Raw genomic sequence first — 20,217 nt, 5'->3', positions numbered from 1 at the left:
GGGCCCGCGGGGCGGGGTGGGAAAGGACGATTGCCACTGAGGACTGGGGTGGGGGGGTCTGTCATGCACTACTGGCAGGCAGGGATCTGTCACTGAGGGGTCTGCCACACACTGCCAGCAGGCAGGGGATCTGTCACTGAGGGGTCTGCCACACACTGCCAGCAGGCAGGGGTCTGTCACTGAGGACTCTGCTAGTGTGAACAGGCTGGTGGGGGTGATATGTCACTTCAGCCACACACTGCTGGCAGGCAGGGGATCAGTCAGTGAGGGGTCTGCCACACACTGCTAGCAAGGATCAGTCACTGGGGAGTCTGTCACACCGCCGGCAGGCAGGGGATCTGTCAGGGAGGACACAGCTAGTGTGAGCAGGCTGGGATGGGGTGATATGTCACTGATGGAGGTCTGTCACACTGTGCCGGTAGGTTGGAAGGGGGGGGGGGTCTGTCACACTGTGCCGGCAGGTTGAAGGGGGGGGGTCTGTCACACTGTGCCGGCAGGTTGTGGGGTGAGTGGGGTCTGTCACACTGTGCCAGCAGGGGATCTGTCACTGAGGACTCAGCTAGTGTGAGCAGGCTGGGGTGGGGGAGCGTGCTATAGCACTGAGGGGGGGGTCGGTCACACTGTGCCGGCAGATGGGAGGGGGGGTTCTGTCACACACCGCCGGCAGGACGAAGGAGGGGTCTGTCACACTGTGTTGGCAGGTCAGAGGGGGTCCGTGACACTGTGCCAGCAGGTAGGAGGGGGGTCTGTCACACTGTGCTGGCAGGTAGGCGGGGCGTCTGTCACATTGTGCCGGCAGGTTGAAGGGGGGGGGGGTCTGGCACACTGTGCTGGCAGATTGTGGGGTGAGTGGGCTCTGTCACACACCGCTGGTAGGTTGGAGGGGGGTCTGCCACACTGTGCCAGCAGGGGATCTGTCACATAGGACTCAGCTAGTGTGAGCAGGCTGGGGTGGGGGAGCGTGTTATGGCACTGAGGGGGGTCTGTCACACTGTGCCGGCAGGTGGGAGGGGGGTTCTGTCACACACCGCCGGCAGGACGGAGGAGGGGTCTATCACACTGTGTTGGCAGGTCAGAGGGGGGTCCGTGACACTGTGCCAGCAGGTAGGAGGGGGGTCTGTCACACTGTGCTGGCAGGTAGGAGGGGGGTCTGTCACATTGTGCCAGCAGGTCAGAGGGGGGTCTGTCACACTGTGCCGGCAAATCGGGGGGGGGGGGAATCCGTCACAAACAGTCAGCACATCGGAACTGTCACACACCGTCGGCAGGTCGGAGGGGGTCCATCACATTGTGCAGGCAGGTAGGAGGGGGTCTGTAACACTGTGCTGGAGGTTGGAGGGGGGTCTGTCACACTGTGCAGGCCGGTAGGAGGGGGTCTGTCACACTGTCCGGCAGGTAGGAGGGGGGTCTGTAACACTGTGCTGGAGGTTGGAGGGGGGTCTGTCACACTGTGCCGGTAGCTAGGAGGGGGGTCTGTAACACTGTGCAGGCAGATAGGAGGGGGGTGTCATACTGTGCCAGCAGGTAGGAGGGGGGTCTAACACTGTGGCGGGAGGTAGGAGGGGGGGTCTTTCACACTGTGCTGGCAGGTAGGAGGGGGGTCTGTAACACTATGCCGGCCGGTAGGATGGGGGTCTGTAACACTGTGCCAGCAGGTAGGAGGGGGTCTGTCACACTGTGCCGGCAGGCAGGGGTCTGTCACTGAGAGGATCTGTCAGTGAGGACACAGCTAGTGTGAGCAGGCTGGGAGCGGGCGACATGTCACTGAGGGGTCTGTCACACTGTGCCGGCAAGTAGGAAAGGGGTCTGTCACACTGTGCCAGCAGGTCAGAGGGGGGTCTATCACACTGTGCCAGCAGGCTGGAGGGGGATCCGTCACATTTTGCCGGCAGGTAGTAGAGGGATCCGTCACACTGTGCCGGCTGGTAGGAGGGGGTCTGTCACACTGTGCCGGCAGGTAGGAGGAGGGAGTCTGTCACATTGTGCCGGCTGGTAGGAGGGGGTCTGTCACACTGTGCCGGCAGGCAGGGGTCTGTCACTGAGAGGATCTGTCAGTGAGGACACAGCTAGTGTGAGCAGGTTGGGAGCGGGCGACATGTCACTGAGGGGTCTGTTACACTGTGCCGGCAAGTAGGAAAGGGGTCTATCACACTGTGCCAGCAGGCTGAAGGGGGATCCGTCACATTTTGCCGGCAGGTAGTAGAGGGATCTGTCACACTGTGCCGGCTGGTAGGAGGGGGTCTGTCACACTGTGCCGGCAGGTAGGAGGGGGGGTCTGTCACACTGTGCCGGCAGGTAGGAGGGGGGGTCTGTCACACTGTGCCGGCAGGTAGGAGGGGGGGTCTGTCACACTGTACCAGCTGGTAGGAGGGGCCTCTGTCACACTGTGCCGGCAGGTCGGAGGGGGGTCTGTCACAATGTGCTGGCAGGTCAGAGGGGGGTCCGTCACACTGTGCCAGCAGGTAGGAGGGGGTCCGTCACACTGTGCCAGCAGGTAGGAGGGGGGTCTGACTGTCACGTCCCGTTTTCATTGGAAATTGCCATGGCATTTGTTTGAGCGATGTTCAGCACACAGAGCCCTCTAAGAGTACATTTCCCATCTTCCTGCTATGGTAGTCACGTGACACACACGTACTACGTTGCCGTGCCCTTCTGAAGACGGTATTTAAATACTATCTGTTCGAACATGAGGTGCTCCTAAACTGTGTTAGTTACGAGCAATGTTTCCCGGATTCTGTTTAACTTTGAACTCTGCGCTTAAATCAAGACCCTGCCTCTGCCTTGCCCTTTCTTCCGACGCCTGCTAAATCCTCAGGCTGTGACGCTCTCTCACTCGAACATTTTTCAAAGGAACTAGCGCGAGGTGAACGCTTGTTTCCTTGGTCTTTTCCTTTTGTTTGCTTAAACACTTTTGGCACCTTTTAATTGGGACGCTTTGCTGAATCTACATTGGATTGCTTTGGGTACTTTTTTTGGACGCTTTGCTGAATCTACATTGGATTGCTTTGGGTACTTTTTTGGACGCTTTGCTGAATCTACATTGGATTGCTTTGGGTATTCTTTGGGACGCTTTGCTGAATCTACATTGGATTGCTTTGGGTACTTTTTTGGACGCTTTGCTGAATCTACATTGGATTGCTTTGGGTACTTTTTTGGACGCTTTGCTGAATCTACATTGGATTGCTTTGGGTACTTTTTTGGACGCTTTGCTGAATCTACATTGGATTGCTTTGGGTACTTTTTTGGACGCTTTGCTGAATCTACATTGGATTGCTTTGGGTATTCTTTGGGACGCTTTGCTGAATCTACATTGGATTACTTTGGGACGCTTCGCTGCACTGACATCAGTGTCCTGGTATACTGGTGTACTCCTCCTTCACCATTTATATAGTCGTCCTCTCTGCGTCCAATACTGGTAGGTTACTGGTACATTTCTCTACGGAACAGGTAAGAGTGGGTACTTGGGGGCGGGTGGTGTTTGCTGTTCTTCTGGCAATACCTGGCTGCATATTCTGAACGTCTGCTCTGTTCTTTGTTCCTTTAGCTCTGCTGAGTCTGCTCCTGCCTTTTCACTCAAGCCCCCAGGCTGACAGGTGGAATAGATTTCTGTAGGCTGAGCTCTTGGGGGGGAAAAGTCTTTGGCCTATCACGTTAGAGACTTTCGTATTCGAGGAGTGAAGGAAACTTTCCCAAAACTGGGAGAGTGTTATCTGCAACAACTGGGACACCATCTCTGAGTTGTGACACTGTCACACTGTGCCAGCTGGTAGGAAGGGGGTCTGTCACACTGTGCCGGCAGGTCGGAGGGGGCTCTGTCACATTGTGCTGGCAGGTAGGAGGGGGGGTCTGTCACAATGTGCCGGCAGGTCAGAGGGGGGGTCTGTCACAATGTGCCAGCAGGTAGGAGGGGGGTCTAACAATATGCTGGCCGGTAGGATGGGGGTCTGTAACACTGTGCCGGCAGGTAGGAGGGGGTCTGTCACACTGTGCTGGCAGACAGGGGTCTGTCATTGAGATGATCTGTCAGTGAGGACACAGCTAGTGTGAGCAGGCTGGGAGGGGGGGACATGTCACTGAGGGGTCTGTCACACTGTGCCGGCGAATAGGAGGGGGGGGTCTGTCGCACTGTGCCGGTAGGTTGGAGGGGGTCTGTCACACTGTGCCAACAGGTCAGAGGGGGGTCTATCACACTGTGCCTGCAGGCTGGAGGGGGATCTGTCACACTTTGCCGGCAGGCTGGAGGGGGATCTGTCACACTGTGCCAGCAGGTCGGAGGGGGTCCGTCACACTGTGCCAGCAGGTTGGAGGGGGGGGTCTGTCACACTGTGCCAGCAGGTCAGAGGGGGGGGTCTGTCACACTGTGCCAGCAGGTCAGAGGGGGGGGGGTCTGTCACACTGTGCCGGCAGGTAGGAGGGGGGTCTGTCACACTGTGCCGGCTGGCAGGAGGGGGTCCGTCACATTGTGCCGGCAGGTTGGAGGGGGGTCTGTCACACTGTGCCAGCAGGTTGGAGGTGGTCCGTCACACTGTGCCAGCTGGCAGGTCAGAGGGGGGGGGGTCTGTAACACTGTGCCAGCTGGCAGGAGAGGGATCTGTCACACTGTGCCAGCAGGTTGGAGGTGGTCCGTCACACTGTGCCAGCTGGCAGGAGGGGGATCTGTCACACTGTGCCGGCAGGTTGGAGGGGGGGGTCTGTCACACTGTGCCGGCAGGTTGGAGGGGGGGGGTCTGTCACACTGTGCCAGCAGGTTGGAGGGGGGGGTCTGTCACACTGTGCCAGCAGGTTGGAGGGGGGGGGAGGGTCTGTCACATGGTGCCAGCAGGCAGGGGTCTGTCACTGAGGGGTCTGCCACACGCTGCCAGCAGGCAGGGGTCTGTCACTGAGGGGTCTGTCACATGGTGCCAGCAGGCAGGGGTCTGTCACTGAGGGGTCTGCCACACGCTGCCAGCAGGCAGGGGTCTGTCACTGAGGGGTCTGCCACACGCTGCCAGCAGGCAGGGGTCTGTCACTGAGGGGTCTGCCACACGCTACCAGCAGGCAGGGGTCTGTCACTGAGGGGTCTGCCACAGGCTGCCAGCAGGCAGGGGTCTGTCACTGAGGGGTCTGCCACACGCTGCCAGCAGGCAGAGGTCTGTCACTGAGGGGTCTCCAGGCAGGGGTCTGTCACTGAGGGGGTCTGTCACTGAGGGGTCTGCCACACGCTGCCATCAGGCAGAGGTCTGTCACTGAGGGGTCTCCAGGCAGGGGTCTGTCACTGAGGGGGTCTGTCACTGAGGGGTCTACAGGCAGGGGTCTGTCACTGAGGGGTCTGCCACACGCTGCCAGCAGGCAGAGGTTTGTCACTGAGGGGTCTCCAGGCAGGGGTCTGTCACTGAGGGGGTCTGTCACTGAGGGGTCTACAGGCAGGGGTCTGTCACTGAGGGGGTCTGTCAGGGGTCTACAGGCAGGGGTCTGTCAGGGGTCTCCAGGCAGGGGTCTGTCACTGAGTGGGTCTGTCACTGAGGGGTCTACAGGCAGGGGTCTGTCACTGAGGGGGTCTGTCAGGGGTCTACAGGCAGGGGTCTGTCACTGAGTGGGTCTGTCACTCAGGGGTCTACAGGCAGGGGTCTGTCACTGAGGGGGTCTGTCACTGAGGGGTCTCCAGGCAGGGGTCTGTCACTGAGGGGTCTCCAGGCAGGGGTCTGTCACTGAGGGGTCTACAGGCAGGGGTCTGTCACTGAGGGGTGTACAGGCAGGGGTCCATCACTGAGGGGGTCTGTCACTGAGGGGTCTCCAGGCAGGGGTCTGTCACTGAGGGGTCTCCAGGCAGGGGTCTGTCACTGAGGGGTCTCCAGGCAGGGGTCTGTCAGGGGTCTACAGGCAGGGGTCTGTCACTGAGGGGTCTACAGGCAGGGGTCCATCACTGAGGGGGTCTGTCACTGAGGGGTCTACAGGCAGGGGTCTGTCACTGAGGGGTCTCCAGGCAGGGGTCTGTCACTGAGGGGTCTCCAGGCAGGGGTCTGTCAGGGGTCTACAGGCAGGGGTCTGTCACTGAGGGGTCTACAGGCAGGGGTCTGTCACTGAGGGGGTCTGTCACTGAGGGGTCTCCAGGCAGGGGTCTGTCACTGAGGGGTCTGTCACGGGTCTCCAGGCAGGGGTCTGTCACTGAGGGGTCTGTCACTGAGGGGTCTCCAGGCAGGGGTCTGTCACTGAGGGGTCTACAGGCAGGGGTCTGTCACTGAGGGGGTCTGTCACTGAGGGGTCTCCAGGCAGGGGTCTGTCACTGAGGGGTCTCCAGGCAGGGGTCTGTCAGGGGTCTACAGGCAGGGGTCTGTCACTGAGGGGTCTGTCAGGGGTCTGTCACTGAGGGGTCTCCAGGCAGGGGTCTGTCACTGAGGGGTCTACAGGCAGGGGTCTGTCACTGAGGGGTCTCCAGGCAGGGGTCTGTCAGGGGTCTACAGGCAGGGGTCTGTCAGGGGTCTACAGGCAGGGGTCTGTCACTGAGGGGTCTGTCAGGGGTCTACGGGCAGGGGTCTGTCACTGAGGGGTCTACAGGCAGGGGTCTGTCACTGAGGGGGTCTGTCACTGAGGGGTCTCCAGGCAGGGGTCTGTCACTGAGGGGTCTCCAGGCAGGGGTCTGTCACTGAGGGGTCTGTCAGGGGTCTGTCACTGAGGGGTCTCCAGGCAGGGGTCTGTCACTGAGGGGTCTCCAGGCAGGGGTCTGTCAGGGGTCTACAGGCAGGGGTCTGTCACTGAGGGGTCTACAGGCAGGGGTCTGTCACTGAGGGGGTCTGTCACTGAGGGGTCTACAGGCAGGGGTCTGTCACTGAGGGGGTCTGTCACTGAGGGGTCTCCAGGCAGGGGTCTGTCACCGAGGGGTCTCCAGGCAGGGGTCTGTCACTGAGGGGTCTACAGGCAGGGGTCTGTCAGGGGTCTACAGGCAGGGGTCTGTCACTGAGGGGTCTCCAGGCAGGGGTCTGTGAGGGGTCTCCAGGCAGGGGTCTGTGAGGGGTCTCCAGGCAGGGGTCTGTCACTGAGGGGTCTGTCAGGGGTCTACGGGCAGGGGTCTGTCACTGAGGGGTCTACAGGCAGGGGTCTGTCACTGAGGGGGTCTGTCACTGAGGGGTCTCCAGGCAGGGGTCTGTCACTGAGGGGTCTCCAGGCAGGGGTCTGTCACTGAGGGGTCTGTCACGGGTCTCCAGGCAGGGGTCTGTCACTGAGGGGTCTGTCACTGAGGGGTCTTCAGGCAGGGGTCTGTCACTGAGGGGTCCCCAGGCAGGGGTCTGTCACTGAGGGGTCCCCAGGCAGGGGTCTGTCACTGAGGGGTCTCCAGGCAGGGGTCTGTCACTGAGGGGTCCCCAGGCAGGGGTCTGTCACTGAGGGGGTCTGTCACTGAGGGGTCTCCAGGCAGGGGTCTGTCACTGAGGGGTCCCCAGGCAGGGGTCTGTCACTGAGGGGTCCCCAGGCAGGGGTCTGTCACTGAGGGGGTCTGTCACTGAGGGGTCTCCAGGCAGGGGTCTGTCACTGAGGGGTCCCCAGGCAGGGGTCTGTCACTGAGGGGTCCCCAGGCAGGGGTCTGTCACTGAGGGGTCTCCAGGCAGGGGTCTGTCAGGGGTCTCCAGGCAGGGGTCTGTCACTGAGGGGTCACCAGTCAGGGGTCTGTCACTGAGGGGTCTCCAGGCAGGGGTCTGTCACTGAGGGGTCTCCAGGCAGGGGTCTGTCACTGAGGGGTCACCAGTCAGGGGTCTGTCACTGAGGGGTCTCCAGGCAGGGGTCTGTCACTGAGGGGTCCCCAGGCAGGGGTCTGTCACTGAGGGGTCCCCAGGCAGGGGTCTGTCACTGAGGGGTCTCCAGGCAGGGGTCTGTCACTGAGGGGTCACCAGTCAGGGGTCTGTCACTGAGGGGTCTCCAGGCAGGGGTCTGTCACTGAGGGGTCCCCAGGCAGGGGTCTGTCACCGAGGGGTCCCCAGGCAGGGGTCTGTCACTGAGGGGTATCCAGGCAGGGGTCTGTCACTGGGGTCCCCAGGCAGGGGTCTGTCACTGAGGGGTCTGTCACTGAGGGGTCCCCAGGCAGGGGTCTGTCACTGAGGGGTCTCCAGGCAGGGGTCTGTCACTGGGGTCCCCAGGCAGGGGTCTGTCACTGAGGGGTCTCCAGGCAGGGGTCTGTCACTGAGGGGTCTCCAGGCAGGGGTCTGTCACTGAGGGGTCCCCAGGCAGGGGTCTGTCACTGAGGGGTCTGTCAGGGGTCTGTCACTGAGGGGTCTCCAGGCAGGGGTCTGTCACTGAGCGGTCTCCAGGCAGGGGTCTGTCACTGAGGGGTCTCCAGGCAGGGGTCTGTCACTGGGGTCCCCAGGCAGGGGTCTGTCACTGAGGGGTCTCCAGGCAGGGGTCTGTCACTGAGGGGTCTGTCAGGGGTCTGTCACTGAGGGGTCTCCAGGCAGGGGTCTGTCACTGAGGGGTCTCCAGGCAGGGGTCTGTCACTGAGGGGTCCCCAGGCAGGGGTCTGTCACTGAGGGGTCTGTCAGGGGTCTGTCACTGAGGGGTCTCCAGGCAGGGGTCTGTCACTGAGCGGTCTCCAGGCAGGGGTCTGTCACTGAGGGGTCTCCAGGCAGGGGTCTGTCACTGGGGTCCCCAGGCAGGGGTCTGTCACTGAGGGGTCCCCAGGCAGGGGTCTGTCACTGAGGGGTCTGTCAGGGGTCTGTCACTGAGGGGTCTCCAGGCAGGGGTCTGTCACTGAGGGGTCTCCAGGCAGGGGTCTGTCACTGAGGGGTCCCCAGGCAGGGGTCTGTCACTGAGGGGTCTCCAGGCAGGGGTCTGTCACTGAGGGGTCTTCAGGCAGGGGTCTGTCACTGAGGGGTCCCCAGGCAGGGGTCTGTCACTGAGGGGTCTGTCAGGGGTCTGTCACTGAGGGGTCTCCAGGCAGGGGTCTGTCACTGAGGGGTCTCCAGGCAGGGGTCTGTCACTGAGGGGTCTCCAGGCAGGCTTGAGGCTCTGCTCCTCCGCGCGGTGTCCCCCGGGCTCACAGGGCCGGTCCGTGGCAGCGGCCCGGCACAGGGCTGTCAGTCAGGGGCCCCGCCTGTTCTTCCTGTCAGCTGGGCCCCGGGCTCGCTACTCACCTCGGCCGCTGTCAGGCAGGGGCCCCCGCCGCTGCTCGCCCTCCGCCCTGCGGGGCTTGTAGCCGTAGACCCCGCGCTCGGTGCGGTAGAGCCGCAGGCCGGCGGGCCCCGGGGCCCCCCGGCGGAGCAGCAGCGATGCCCGCATGCAGCAGGACATGTTGACACAGCGACGGCGCTCAGCGGGCAGCTGCCATGTGCCGGCCCGGCGCAGGCTCCGCCTCAGGCTCAGGCGACGCGGCGGCAACACCCCCCGGAGCAGGGTGGGCGCGTCCCAGGCAGCGCCGCTGATACGACGGCTCGGGCGAGACCATGTGGCGTGGCGGGGGGGCGGGGCGAAGCGCCAGCGTCAAGGCCCGGCCGCCGCCTCCCTCGGCGCCCGGGCACCTGCCGCGCAGCCGGGCCGTGCGGGGGGCGACGGGAGGTGACGGGGGGCGCCGGGGAGGTGACGGGGGGCGCCGGGGAGGTGAGGGGAAAGCCCACCCCGCCGACGGACGGCCGAGGAAGCGGCTTCCCGCCCTGGCTGAGGTAACCGAGAACCGTCACACGACTCGCCCCACATCTCTTCATGCACTCATTCCACGACGCCACAGAGCACTCATTTAAGCCACCTTCCCAATTCACGCGGAAAGTACCCGTTTTTGTGTGAGAAAAATGTAAAAAAAATAAAATAATAATAATCCTTTCTCCATCCTCAAATGTCACTCTTTTCATCAAATTAAATTCGACCCCTTTCTGTTTTAAAGTCTCCCACTTGGTGGCTCTCACTGTGCTGCATCACACAATACCCAGATATTTAGTAGTAGCAGATTGAAAATCCATGTAACCTTCTGGGCTCTGGACCGCAAATACTCGCCGCCAGGCGCGCAGTATTTTGTATTTGTATATTATTTGTATCGCGCACCTAACCCTGAGGTAACTGGGCGCTGGAAAACTTAACATGTTACAGACAAAGGCATAAATGTTACAAAGGCATAAATACATAAGAGGATATACATAGCAGTGACGAATGGGTCGACTTGGGTTACATCTACCTTCAGAGTAAAAACAGATAGGATGAGAGGACAGCAGAATACTAAACAGACAATGAGGTAATGGTTAGATTTTTCCAGCTAATATACAGAAAATGTATAAAGCATATCATGGGATGCTCAAGCGACAAAGGCGATGTTCCAAAACAAAGTTTACATGGCAAAGAATGGAAAATCCCCCTCACTAACGTGACATGGGGTTTAGATTCTATTAAAGACAGGAGGCGAGTATTATGCATTTCAATCTTTACTCTGAAACCACAGCAGCAAAGAAAAAACTTTTACAAACAAAAAAGTTTCAATAACAGAACTAAATAGAGTTCAATGTCAATGCGAGGGGAGCTCCCCAATCCATCATGGAGGACATGTCATGCACTGTAGGGAACCAATGAGCAGGGACCCTGCTCTATATATGTCCTTTACTCTAAACCCAATTCCTCTTTCTGCAGCTGTCTTGCACCAGACGCCCATGAAACAATTCAACTGCGTAGCGTGGAGAAAGGATCCAGCGAAACTGAAGGGAGCTCAACCTCTTCGCATCCTGAAGCTATAGCAAAGCTCTCCTGGATAGAACTTCTCAACACAAAGCTGAAACAATATGAAATAGAACAGGGTGGGTGGGTGGAATAAGAAACATAAAAACAAAGGGAGGGTGGGTGGGATAATACTCGCCTCCTGTCTTTAATAGAATCTAAACCCCCTATCGCGTTAGCGAGGGGGATTTTCAATTCTATGGCATGACAGGAGGCGTTATATTATGCAAATTCAAAGCCCTTGCATCCCAATCCCAACCTGAGCAATACGCTTGTGATAATAAAATATTCCAATTATTATCCCATGACCAATCAGCTGCTTAGATAATTCCTTCCCCACAGGAGAATGTCCTAAACACTATAGCATCTTCAACTGAAGAACCAAAGGAGCAATTGACTCCCTCTCTCTGCAACCCTACTTAATCCATAAGGGCCCAAGGACAGGAGACCCTGCAATAGTGTTCCCACAGGAATAGCAGCTTAGAGGTGTTAGGGGTTAAGTCCAACTTAAGCATTTTAAAACACTTAATAAGTCATTCATTACAAAATGTCCTGGAAACCTGGATAATAGATGGAGGAGACCCAACGGTTACCCCCTCTGGCAATAAAAAAGCAATTTCCCCGCCCTCTGGGAGAAACATTCAACTGTGTATATCTGAAGGACTGATACAGGAGACGCACCTTAACAGGAAAGAAACCCACATGGATAACTTTGCAAAACAGTTGTAGCACAGACAATCCTTCCTTGGAAAGACAAATATGCGTTAATCCAATACAATGTTATCATTGCCCATAACAAAAACACCTAGTTAAGGTGGAACCCCAAAGCCAATGGACCTGAAGGTCCTGCGCACCAAGAACTGCCAAACCACTGTTTTCACCCCAAGCGACCATGTCTCTGTCAGGAATGGCACTCTGTCAAGAGTGGCATAGGGTACCCAGGTAGGTTTTGGGTGGCTGTGCTGAAGTAAGGTAGCAGATAAGCACACACAGCAGGAAGTTCAACAAGAAAGAAGAGTAGGAAACTGTAGCTGTGAGCCAAAAGGGGCAAAAGATACAAAGGTACAAACAAACTGGATTCCCTCTTGGGGTGTATGCTGAAATGGGAAAGAGTGTTCCACGAACCTTAGGAAACTCCAGCCTTCTGCACAGATTGCTATAACAGAGGCCCACGCTGTATGCTCATGGCTGGGAACAACAGCAGTGGGTGTCTGTAACACTGAAAACGCGACAAGTGAAGGGGAGAGGTTGCCTGCCGGAAACCAACAGGCAAGCTCTGTACAAAGGGATTACATAAGACACATGAGAAGACAAGAACAGATATATCCAGTGAAAAGGAAGTCAATGAGCAATCTAGCAGAAGGAAATGAAGGAAAGGCAGTTAGACTGAAGTAGATAACCTAAGGTGGAGTACAGAGGACTCAAGGAAGAGAACAAGGGAGCAGCAGTCAGGAAAACAGAAGGGCTGCAAAGTAGGAAGCAGGTCTGCAGTCAAGAGTGGGACTAGGTGCAGGCAAACTGTAGTGGACTGCGGAGGACTGTAGTAGGCTGCAAGGCAGGGAGTCCAGAAGAACTGGACAGAGAGAGATTAGTAGTAGGCGACAGACAGAGAGCCCAAAAGAATAGGGCCGCGAGGTGGGGAGCCCAGAGGAGCAGGGCTGTAGGCAGCTAAGTGTAAAACATGCTGTAAGGCAGAGGAGTGTAGCAAGCCGCAAGGCAGGGAGCCCAGAGGACAAGGGCTGTAGGCAGCGGAGGGAGACAGGCTGCAAGGAAGGAGCCCATAGGACACGGGCTGTAGGCAGCGGAGGGAGCAGGCTGCAAGGAAGGAGTCCAGAGGGCAAGGGCTGTAGGCAGCGAAGAGGTGCAGGCTGCAAGGTAGGGAGCCCAGAGGACAAGGGCTTGGAGACAGCAGAGGGTTGCAAGCTGCAAGGTAAGGAGCCCAGAGGACAAGGGCTGTAGGCAGCCGGAGTGAGGCGGGCTGCAGGGCAGGGAGCCCAGAGGACAAGGACCGTAGGCAGCCAGAGTGAGGCAGGCTGCAGGGCAGGGAGCGCAGAGGACAAGGACCGTAGGCAGCCAGAGTGAGGCAGGCTGCAGGGCAGGGAGCCCAGAGGACAAGGACTGTAGGCAGCCGGAGTGAGGCAGGCTGCAGGGCAGGGAGCCCAGAGGACAATGACTTTAGGCAGCCGGAGTGAGGCAGGCTGCAGGGCAGGGAGCCCAGAGGACAAGGACTGTAGGCAGCTGGAGTGAGGCAGTATCAGGACTGGCTCTATGGGCTACGGGACTTGCTAGGTGATCAGCTATATCTTCGTCTTCACTCGATTGATAACCCTCCCCAATCTCTTCCTCCTCACCTGAATAGTCCAGTTTCTTCCGGCGGGTAAGTCCAATGTACGGCTTCTTCTTTTTTAGAAGATATGGTCTACCTCGGAAAGAAGCCACCGTGACTCCCAGACAGAGAAAACCCACGGTGACTCCCCTCCGCGACAGCCAGAGGGGAAAAAGCCACTGGAACGGCAAAAAACCCCTAGATCATATATAGTCGATGAAGGTTGTGGAAGTCGTCGGCACTGTAGTAGGTTGAATGGTCCTTCGCCGAAAATCCAGGAAATAGTAAGGTCGGCGTGATTCCGTAAATCAAGGGAAATGAATAGGGCGGATTACAGGTGGGTACCCCTCGGGGTGGAAGACAAGAGTGAACGGAATATCCGGGAGACAGAGAATCCTAGAGCGAAGAAATATCAGCAGAAAATCAGCACGGGAACAAAACACAGGAGAAGGCACACAGGATCCAAAGAAGGGGGGGGGCCCATAGGGACCGGGAGGAGGAGAAGAAACAGGAAGAGTAGGGAAGGCGTGATAGCAAGGCAGACTATCAGATGGAATACTAGCGCAAGCAACAGGGTAAGGAATGAACACAGTTGCAACGCGCCGAGCCGCCGGCAGCCGAGTGAGATATACAAACGGCGGCGGCCATCTTGAAAACAACTAGACCGAGTCTGGTAGGTGAGGAGGAACGTAATGGAACATTTTAATGGCGTCCTTGTTTCCACCTTCGCCACAAACGCCAGTCGCCGGCGGCAGCGACAGTATGCCCCCTCCGAAGGCTTCTCCCTCCCGGCCTTTCTGGATGTAGTCGGTGGAACTTGTGTAACAGTTGAGGAGAGTGAATATGGAACTGCGGTTCCCAGGTGTCTTCTGAGGAGGGATACCCTTTCCAATGAACGAGATACTCAAGACGTCCCCGATGATAACGGGAGTCCCGTATCTGAGATACTTCATATTCATCAGAAGCTGGAACTGGCAAAGTCCACAGCTTGTGGGATGCTTGTTTCCGAGTATCTGGCACAAAGGGACGTAAGAGAGATGAGTGAAACACGGGATGAATCCGTCTGAGTCCCTCTGGCAACTTTAGGCGGAAGGCCACAGGATTTATCTTAGAAGTTATCTCGAAGGGTCCGATGTAGCGGGGTGACAGCTTAGAAGGCCGAACCCATCGAGGAAGGAACTTGGTGGACAGCATGACCTTTGAACCCTTGTCCCAGGCAGGAACTTGACTCCGGTGTTTGTTGGTTTGCTCTTTGTAACGACTGCTAGCCTTAGAAAGGCTCTGACGGGCTGTGTCGTGGGCCTCCTTGATCTGCACAAGGGTGTTCTCCAAAGAAGGAATGTTAGTTTCCTCCCAGAAACTCGGAACTATGGACTGCGGGTTGTATCCGTAGGTACAAAAGAATGGGCTAATTCCTGTAGCCGTGTGGACAGCGTTATTATATGCAAACTCTGCTGTGGGAAGCAGGTCCACCCAATTGTCCTGCTGTTTATTGATGAAACACCTTAAGTATTGCTCTAAGGTACCGTTTAACCTCTCGGTTTGTCCATTTGTTTGGGGGTGAAACCCCGACGAAAGAGCTCTCTCAACGCCCAATGAATTGCACAATGCTGACCAGAATCTGGAGGTATACTGGCTCCCCCTGTCTGAAATTATCTTTTGAGGAAGCCCATGTAACCTAAATATGTCCTTGAGGAATACGTCAGCCATGATCGAGGCGGACGGGATCTTTGTCAATGGAGAGAAATGTGCAAGTTTCGAGAAGGCGTCTATGGTTACCATAATGCAGGTACAGCCTCGGGAAACCGGTAACTCCACAATAAAATCCGTAGAAATGCATTTCCAGGGACCAGGTGGAACCGGTTCCTGTTGTAGCAGCCCCATAGGTTTCGAGGTGGTATATTTGCTTTGTAGACACACCAAACAGGATTGGACATGGGCTTGAGTGTCGGCCTTCATGTTGGGCCAGATGAAAGCTCTTTGGAGAAGTTCCAGAGTTCCTCGTACTCCTCGATGACCTGCAGTCTTGGAATCGTGGCACCACTGAGTGACTCGTGTTCTGAGATTATTGGAAGGAATAAACAGTCTTCCACGGATAAAGTGCAACCCGTCCTTAGTGGTGACTGGTTGATTTCCCATATTGAGAGTAGGTTCTTGGAGGCAGGCTCCTCGTACTTCTTCCAAGAAGTTAGACACAGTAGATACGATCCGGGTACGAGGAAACATAAACTCCTTTCTGTACGGGAAGATAACATCGTCTCTGCGGGAGAGAGCATCGGCAACTAGATTTTGAGAGCCAGGGATGAATGTGATGACAAAATCAAACTGGGCGAAAAAATGAGCCCATCTGGCCTGACGGGTGTTATAACACTCTTGCTGCTTGAGTATTTGCAGATTTTTATGGTCTGTTCGTATCTGGAACGGGTGTAGGCTCCCTTGGAGCAAATGCCTCCATTCCACACAAGCCAACTTCATAGCAAGTAATTCCTTCTCTATGACTGAGTAGTTGCGTTGGCTAGGATTTAAAGTCTTTGAGAAGTAAGCCACCGGATGTTCTAAGTCCTTGACTCTCTGAAGAAGAACAGCACCTACGGCTGCTGCAGAAGCGTCAGTTTCCAGAATAAAGGGTAGTGATTGATCTGGTTGTTTCAAGATAGGAGCTGAACAGAACTTGTGTTTTAAGCTGAGGAAGCTTTCTTCAGCCTCATTTGACCAGATGAACGGACCTGTGGATTTCTTGAGAAGGGATGTAATAGGAAGAGTGAGTAAGGAAAAACTCGGAATGAACTTCCTATAGAAATTCGCCAGCCCCAGAAAATGTTGAATATCCTTAACTGAAGAAGGCGACGGCCATGACAAGATGGCATCTACCTTCCTTGGGTCCATAGTAACCCCTTTGTCGGATAGGATGAATCCCAAGTAAGACAATGAGGATTGAGCAAATGCACATTTCTCAGGTTTTACCAGAAGACTGTGATGTTGTAGTCTGTGCAGAACTTCCTTTACATGTCGAGTATGTTCCTCCTGGCTCCGTGAAAAGACTAAAATGTCATCCAGGTAAACCACTGTGTTAAGGTTCAGAAGGTCGGAAAACAATCGGTCCATGAATCTCTGGAAAATGGATGGTGCATTGACTAGGCCAAACGGCATGACTTGGTACTCAAACAACCCATAGGGAGTGCGAAACGCCATCTTCCACTCATCTCCTGTTCTTATGCGGAGTAGATGATACGCATTCCGTAGATCAAGTTTAGTAAACACAACAGAACCTTGGACAGCCTCTAGAATCTCTGATATGATAGGCATAGGGTATCGATCTTTTATGGTCACTCTGTTTAACCCCCTATAGTCGATACAGGGCCGCAGCTCCTTGGTGTCCCGTTTGGGTATGAAAAACAGAGAGGCCCCAGCGGGGGATTTGGAAGGTCTTATGAGTCCATTTGCTAAATTATCATCAAGGTAACATCGGAGTACGGCCTTCTCCGATACAGAGAGGGAATACATCTTCCCAAAGGGGACCAATGCTTGTGGCACTAGGTCGATACCACAATCCTCTGGGCGATGTGGAGGAAGTTTAATGGGGGTCTGCTCCTGAAAGACTTCATTGTATTCTGAAAGACCTTCCGGTATGCAATGGATGGAACTGCTTTCAACAGCAGACATGGTCTTAACAGTTGCGAATGTTGGTTCTGGAAGACATTCTCGTAGGCAAAAAGCGGAATGGAAACTTAGTAGATTCTTAGACCAATCCACCGTTGGGTTGTGTTTCCTGAGCCACCCAATTCCTAAGATGACAGGGAAGTGGGCCGCCCGTATAATGTCGAACTTTATGATTTCAGAATGCTGGTGAATGGACACCTGAATCTCCTCGGTGGTGTGAGTAATGAGTCCTGAACATAGGGGTGTACCGTCCACTCCTTCAACCTTTTGGTCCTCCTTTTTTTCAATCCTTAGCAGACCCACCTTATCAGCCCAAAAGGTGTCAAGGAAGTTTCCAGCCGCCCCACAATCCAGTAGAGCCTGCGTCTCTACCTCTCTCTTCCGGAAGCGGAGTTTTATGGCAATCACCATGAGACGCACATCTTCACTCATCTGAGATGAGGCCACAGAAAGTGTAGTGTAGGAACAAGGTGTAGCCCCTCGATAGTCTGTTCCACTGATTATCGAGGGCGGTCGTTTCCCGATCTCCTTGGGGGCACATCGGGACAGTCTCTCAACAGATGGTTGGCGGCTCCACAATATAAACAAAGGTTCCCTTCACGTCTCCTCTTCTTTTCTTCGGCAGTCAATGGAGATCTGGTGCTTCCGACCTGCATGGGTTCATCTCTGGCGGGACGCGATCCATGTGAGGAGGAGGCGGGGGGTATATCCAAGAAAGAATGTGGACCTCGAACCTTTTTCCTTTCGTTTCTTCGTTCCGTCAGGCGGAAATCTATTCTTAGAACTGCAGTTTGAAGATCTAAAAAGGTTTCTGGGCGCGGGATCCGGGCAAGCTCATCCTTGAGATCTTCTCGCAAGCCCCGGCGGAATATGGCATACTGGGCCTGCTCTTGCCAACCTGCCTCTGCAGCGAGTTTCTTGAAAGTGGAGATATAGGATAGTAAGTCGGTACTCCCTTGACGCACATCCAGCAAGTCTTCGCTAGCCACGTGTGAGCTTTCGGTTCGCAAAAAGGTGTGTCGCAGTAGATCCTTAAAGGCCGCATAGTCCTGCAACACTGGGTCTGATAGGGATACCAATGGAGTAGCCCATGCCAAGGCGTTTCCCGTCATGTGCGTGATCATGAAACCCACCTTGGAATGATCTGTGGAAAAGGCATTTCTGCGGAAGGTGAAATGAATATTACAGGCTTCCAGGAATTCCTTAACCTTTCTTTCCGAACCGTCGAATTTACCTGACACCAGGGGTAGTGGGGGTAAATCAGTTGTCTGTTGTTCTCTTGCAGCTACTCTTTGTTGGAGCGCCACGTTGTCAGCTTTTAGTGTTTGGACTTCTACGTTGAGGGTTTGGACAGCTGTCACCAGCTCTTGCAGTTGTTGTGGCGTAGCCATGTCTTCTTTCGGGCGTTGCAAACTATCAGGACTGGCTCTATGGGCTACGGGACTTGCTAGGTGATCAGCTATATCTTCGTCTTCACTCGATTGATAACCCTCCCCAATCTCTTCCTCCTCACCTGAATAGTCCAGTTTCTTCCGGCGGGTAAGTCCAATGTACGGCTTCTTCTTTTTTGGAAGATATGGTCTACCTCGGAAAGAAGCCACCGTGACTCCCAGACAGAGAAAACCCACGGTGACTCCCCTCCGCGACAGCCAGAGGGGAAAAAGCCACTGGAACGGCAAAAAACCCCTAGATCATATATAGTCGATGAAGGTTGTGGAAGTCGTCGGCACTGTAGTAGGTTGAATGGTCCTTCGCCGAAAATCCAGGAAATAGTAAGGTCGGCGTGATTCCGTAAATCAAGGGAAATGAATAGGGCGGATTACAGGTGGGTACCCCTCGGGGTGGAAGACAAGAGTGAACGGAATATCCGGGAGACAGAGAATCCTAGAGCGAAGAAATCTCAGCAGAAAATCAGCACGGGAACAAAACACAGGAGAAGGCACACAGGATCCAAAGAAGGGGGGGGCCCATAGGGACCGGGAGGAGGAGAAGAAACAGGAAGAGTAGGGAAGGCGTGATAGCAAGGCAGACTATCAGATGGAATACTAGCGCAAGCAACAGGGTAAGGAATGAACACAGTTGCAACGCGCCGAGCCGCCGGCAGCCGAGTGAGATATACAAACGGCGGCCGCCATCTTGAAAACAACTAGACCGAGTCTGGTAGGTGAGGAGGAACGTAATGGAACATTTTAATGGCGTCCTTGTTTCCACCTTCGCCACAAACGCCAGTCGCCGGCGGCAGTGACAGGCAGGCTGCAAGGCAAGGAGCCCAGAGGAGCAGGGCAGCAAGGAGTGAGCCCAGAGGAGCAGGGCCGCTGACTGTAGAGGGCTGCAGAGGACTGTAATAGGCTGCAAGGCAGGAAGCCCAGAGGACAAGGGCTGTAGGTAGAAGGCAGCGGAGCGTGATCGGCTGCAAGGCAGGGAGCCCGGAAAGGGCACTGGATCAAAACAGGATAATACAGGAACAGCATACAAAATGAAGGGTCAAGGCAAACAGGAGCGGGGAGAACTCAAGATGCAAGACACTGTGCTCCTGCAGGCAGCTGCTTATATACAGCCCTGCCCTGTTCTGAGGCAGGCTAATTGACAGCACCTGGAGCAACACACCTGAAGACAATCTGCCTCCTCCCTCTCTGGTCCTGAGCAGGTGGAAGCAGCACTGGCCGCTAGGGCTTCTGGGGATTGTGGTCCCAATAACAATGAATGAGAATAGCCAGGAATTGAGGACTGTAGCAAGGTGCATTGTGGTAAATGTAGTTAGTTGAATAAAATAAGAAAGAACCAAAGTCGAGCAAATGGAAATTAAAGACCAAGGCGTGAATAGGAGTTGTTCAAAGAGTATTAGGAGGATAAATGAGTACCAAGTAGTCCATGATGGTTGCCAATGCGTGTGCCATCGGCGCGGGCATGACAGTCTCACTGAGATAATGGCCGTTAAATGCAATCATCTACATGTAATGTTACCCTTTGTAACAGTTCCACCAGAAACCCCTATTTCTGCTAAGGGAGAAACCGAAGCAAAACATTTGAGTCACATACCTACTCACCGAACAGTTGCCAGCTAAAAGAAACCGACTTATTAAAGGCTATCCCAAAGTCCAAGATGACACAGATAGAGCACTGCAAAACCCTCGGAAGCCCCAGTAAGAGATGAAAATATAGATTCTAATGAATAACAGAGAGGAACCCTTGAAAGAACCATTCTGTCAAGGAGTTCCCTCCTTCTCACCTGAGTCCGTTCTTTACCGGCGTCCTTGGTTGATGCCTTCTTACGGATGGAGTGGGTTTTGAAGAAGGCGGCCCGTGTCTCTGCCGAATCCAGAATGCGTTCAGTTTTCCAGGAGGCTGAATCCAGGAGGCAATGCAAGTTCGCTAGAACTCGAATCCAGGAGGTAAGAAGAAGGGGGAGGTCAAGGAAGGGAAAGCGGGTGTGGAAAAAGAGAAGAACCGCGAGCTACGGAGCACACGTCAGGTCGCTACTTCGCAATAGCATTGAGACATGCGGAGCCGCGGAAGGCGTGGTCTAGAAATAAAGAAAGGCTACATCCAACGCATGGAGCGAGAAGGGAATACGC

General features: G+C 55.4%; 1 protein-coding gene across 1 annotated transcript in view; it reads right to left on the bottom strand.

Annotated features, from left to right (window-relative positions):
- DHTKD1 (dehydrogenase E1 and transketolase domain containing 1) overlaps window positions 1–9,403 on the bottom strand; it is a 141,517-nt gene extending 132,114 nt beyond the window's left edge. The window contains exon 1 of the mRNA XM_069627789.1: window positions 9,096–9,403. Within this exon, the coding sequence (XP_069483890.1) occupies window positions 9,096–9,252 (157 nt within the window). The 5' untranslated portion in view covers window positions 9,253–9,403. The remainder of the gene's footprint in view (window positions 1–9,095) is intronic.
- Between the last annotated feature and the right edge of the window lie 10,814 nt (window positions 9,404–20,217).

Source organism: Ambystoma mexicanum, chromosome 12 (genome assembly GCF_040938575.1).
Source record: "Ambystoma mexicanum isolate Mex_15411 chromosome 12, UKY_AmexF1_1, whole genome shotgun sequence".
NCBI lineage: Eukaryota > Metazoa > Chordata > Amphibia > Caudata > Ambystomatidae > Ambystoma > Ambystoma mexicanum.
The sequence above is the reverse complement of the archived record's forward strand: the minus strand, read 5'-3'. Positions and strand labels throughout refer to the sequence as shown.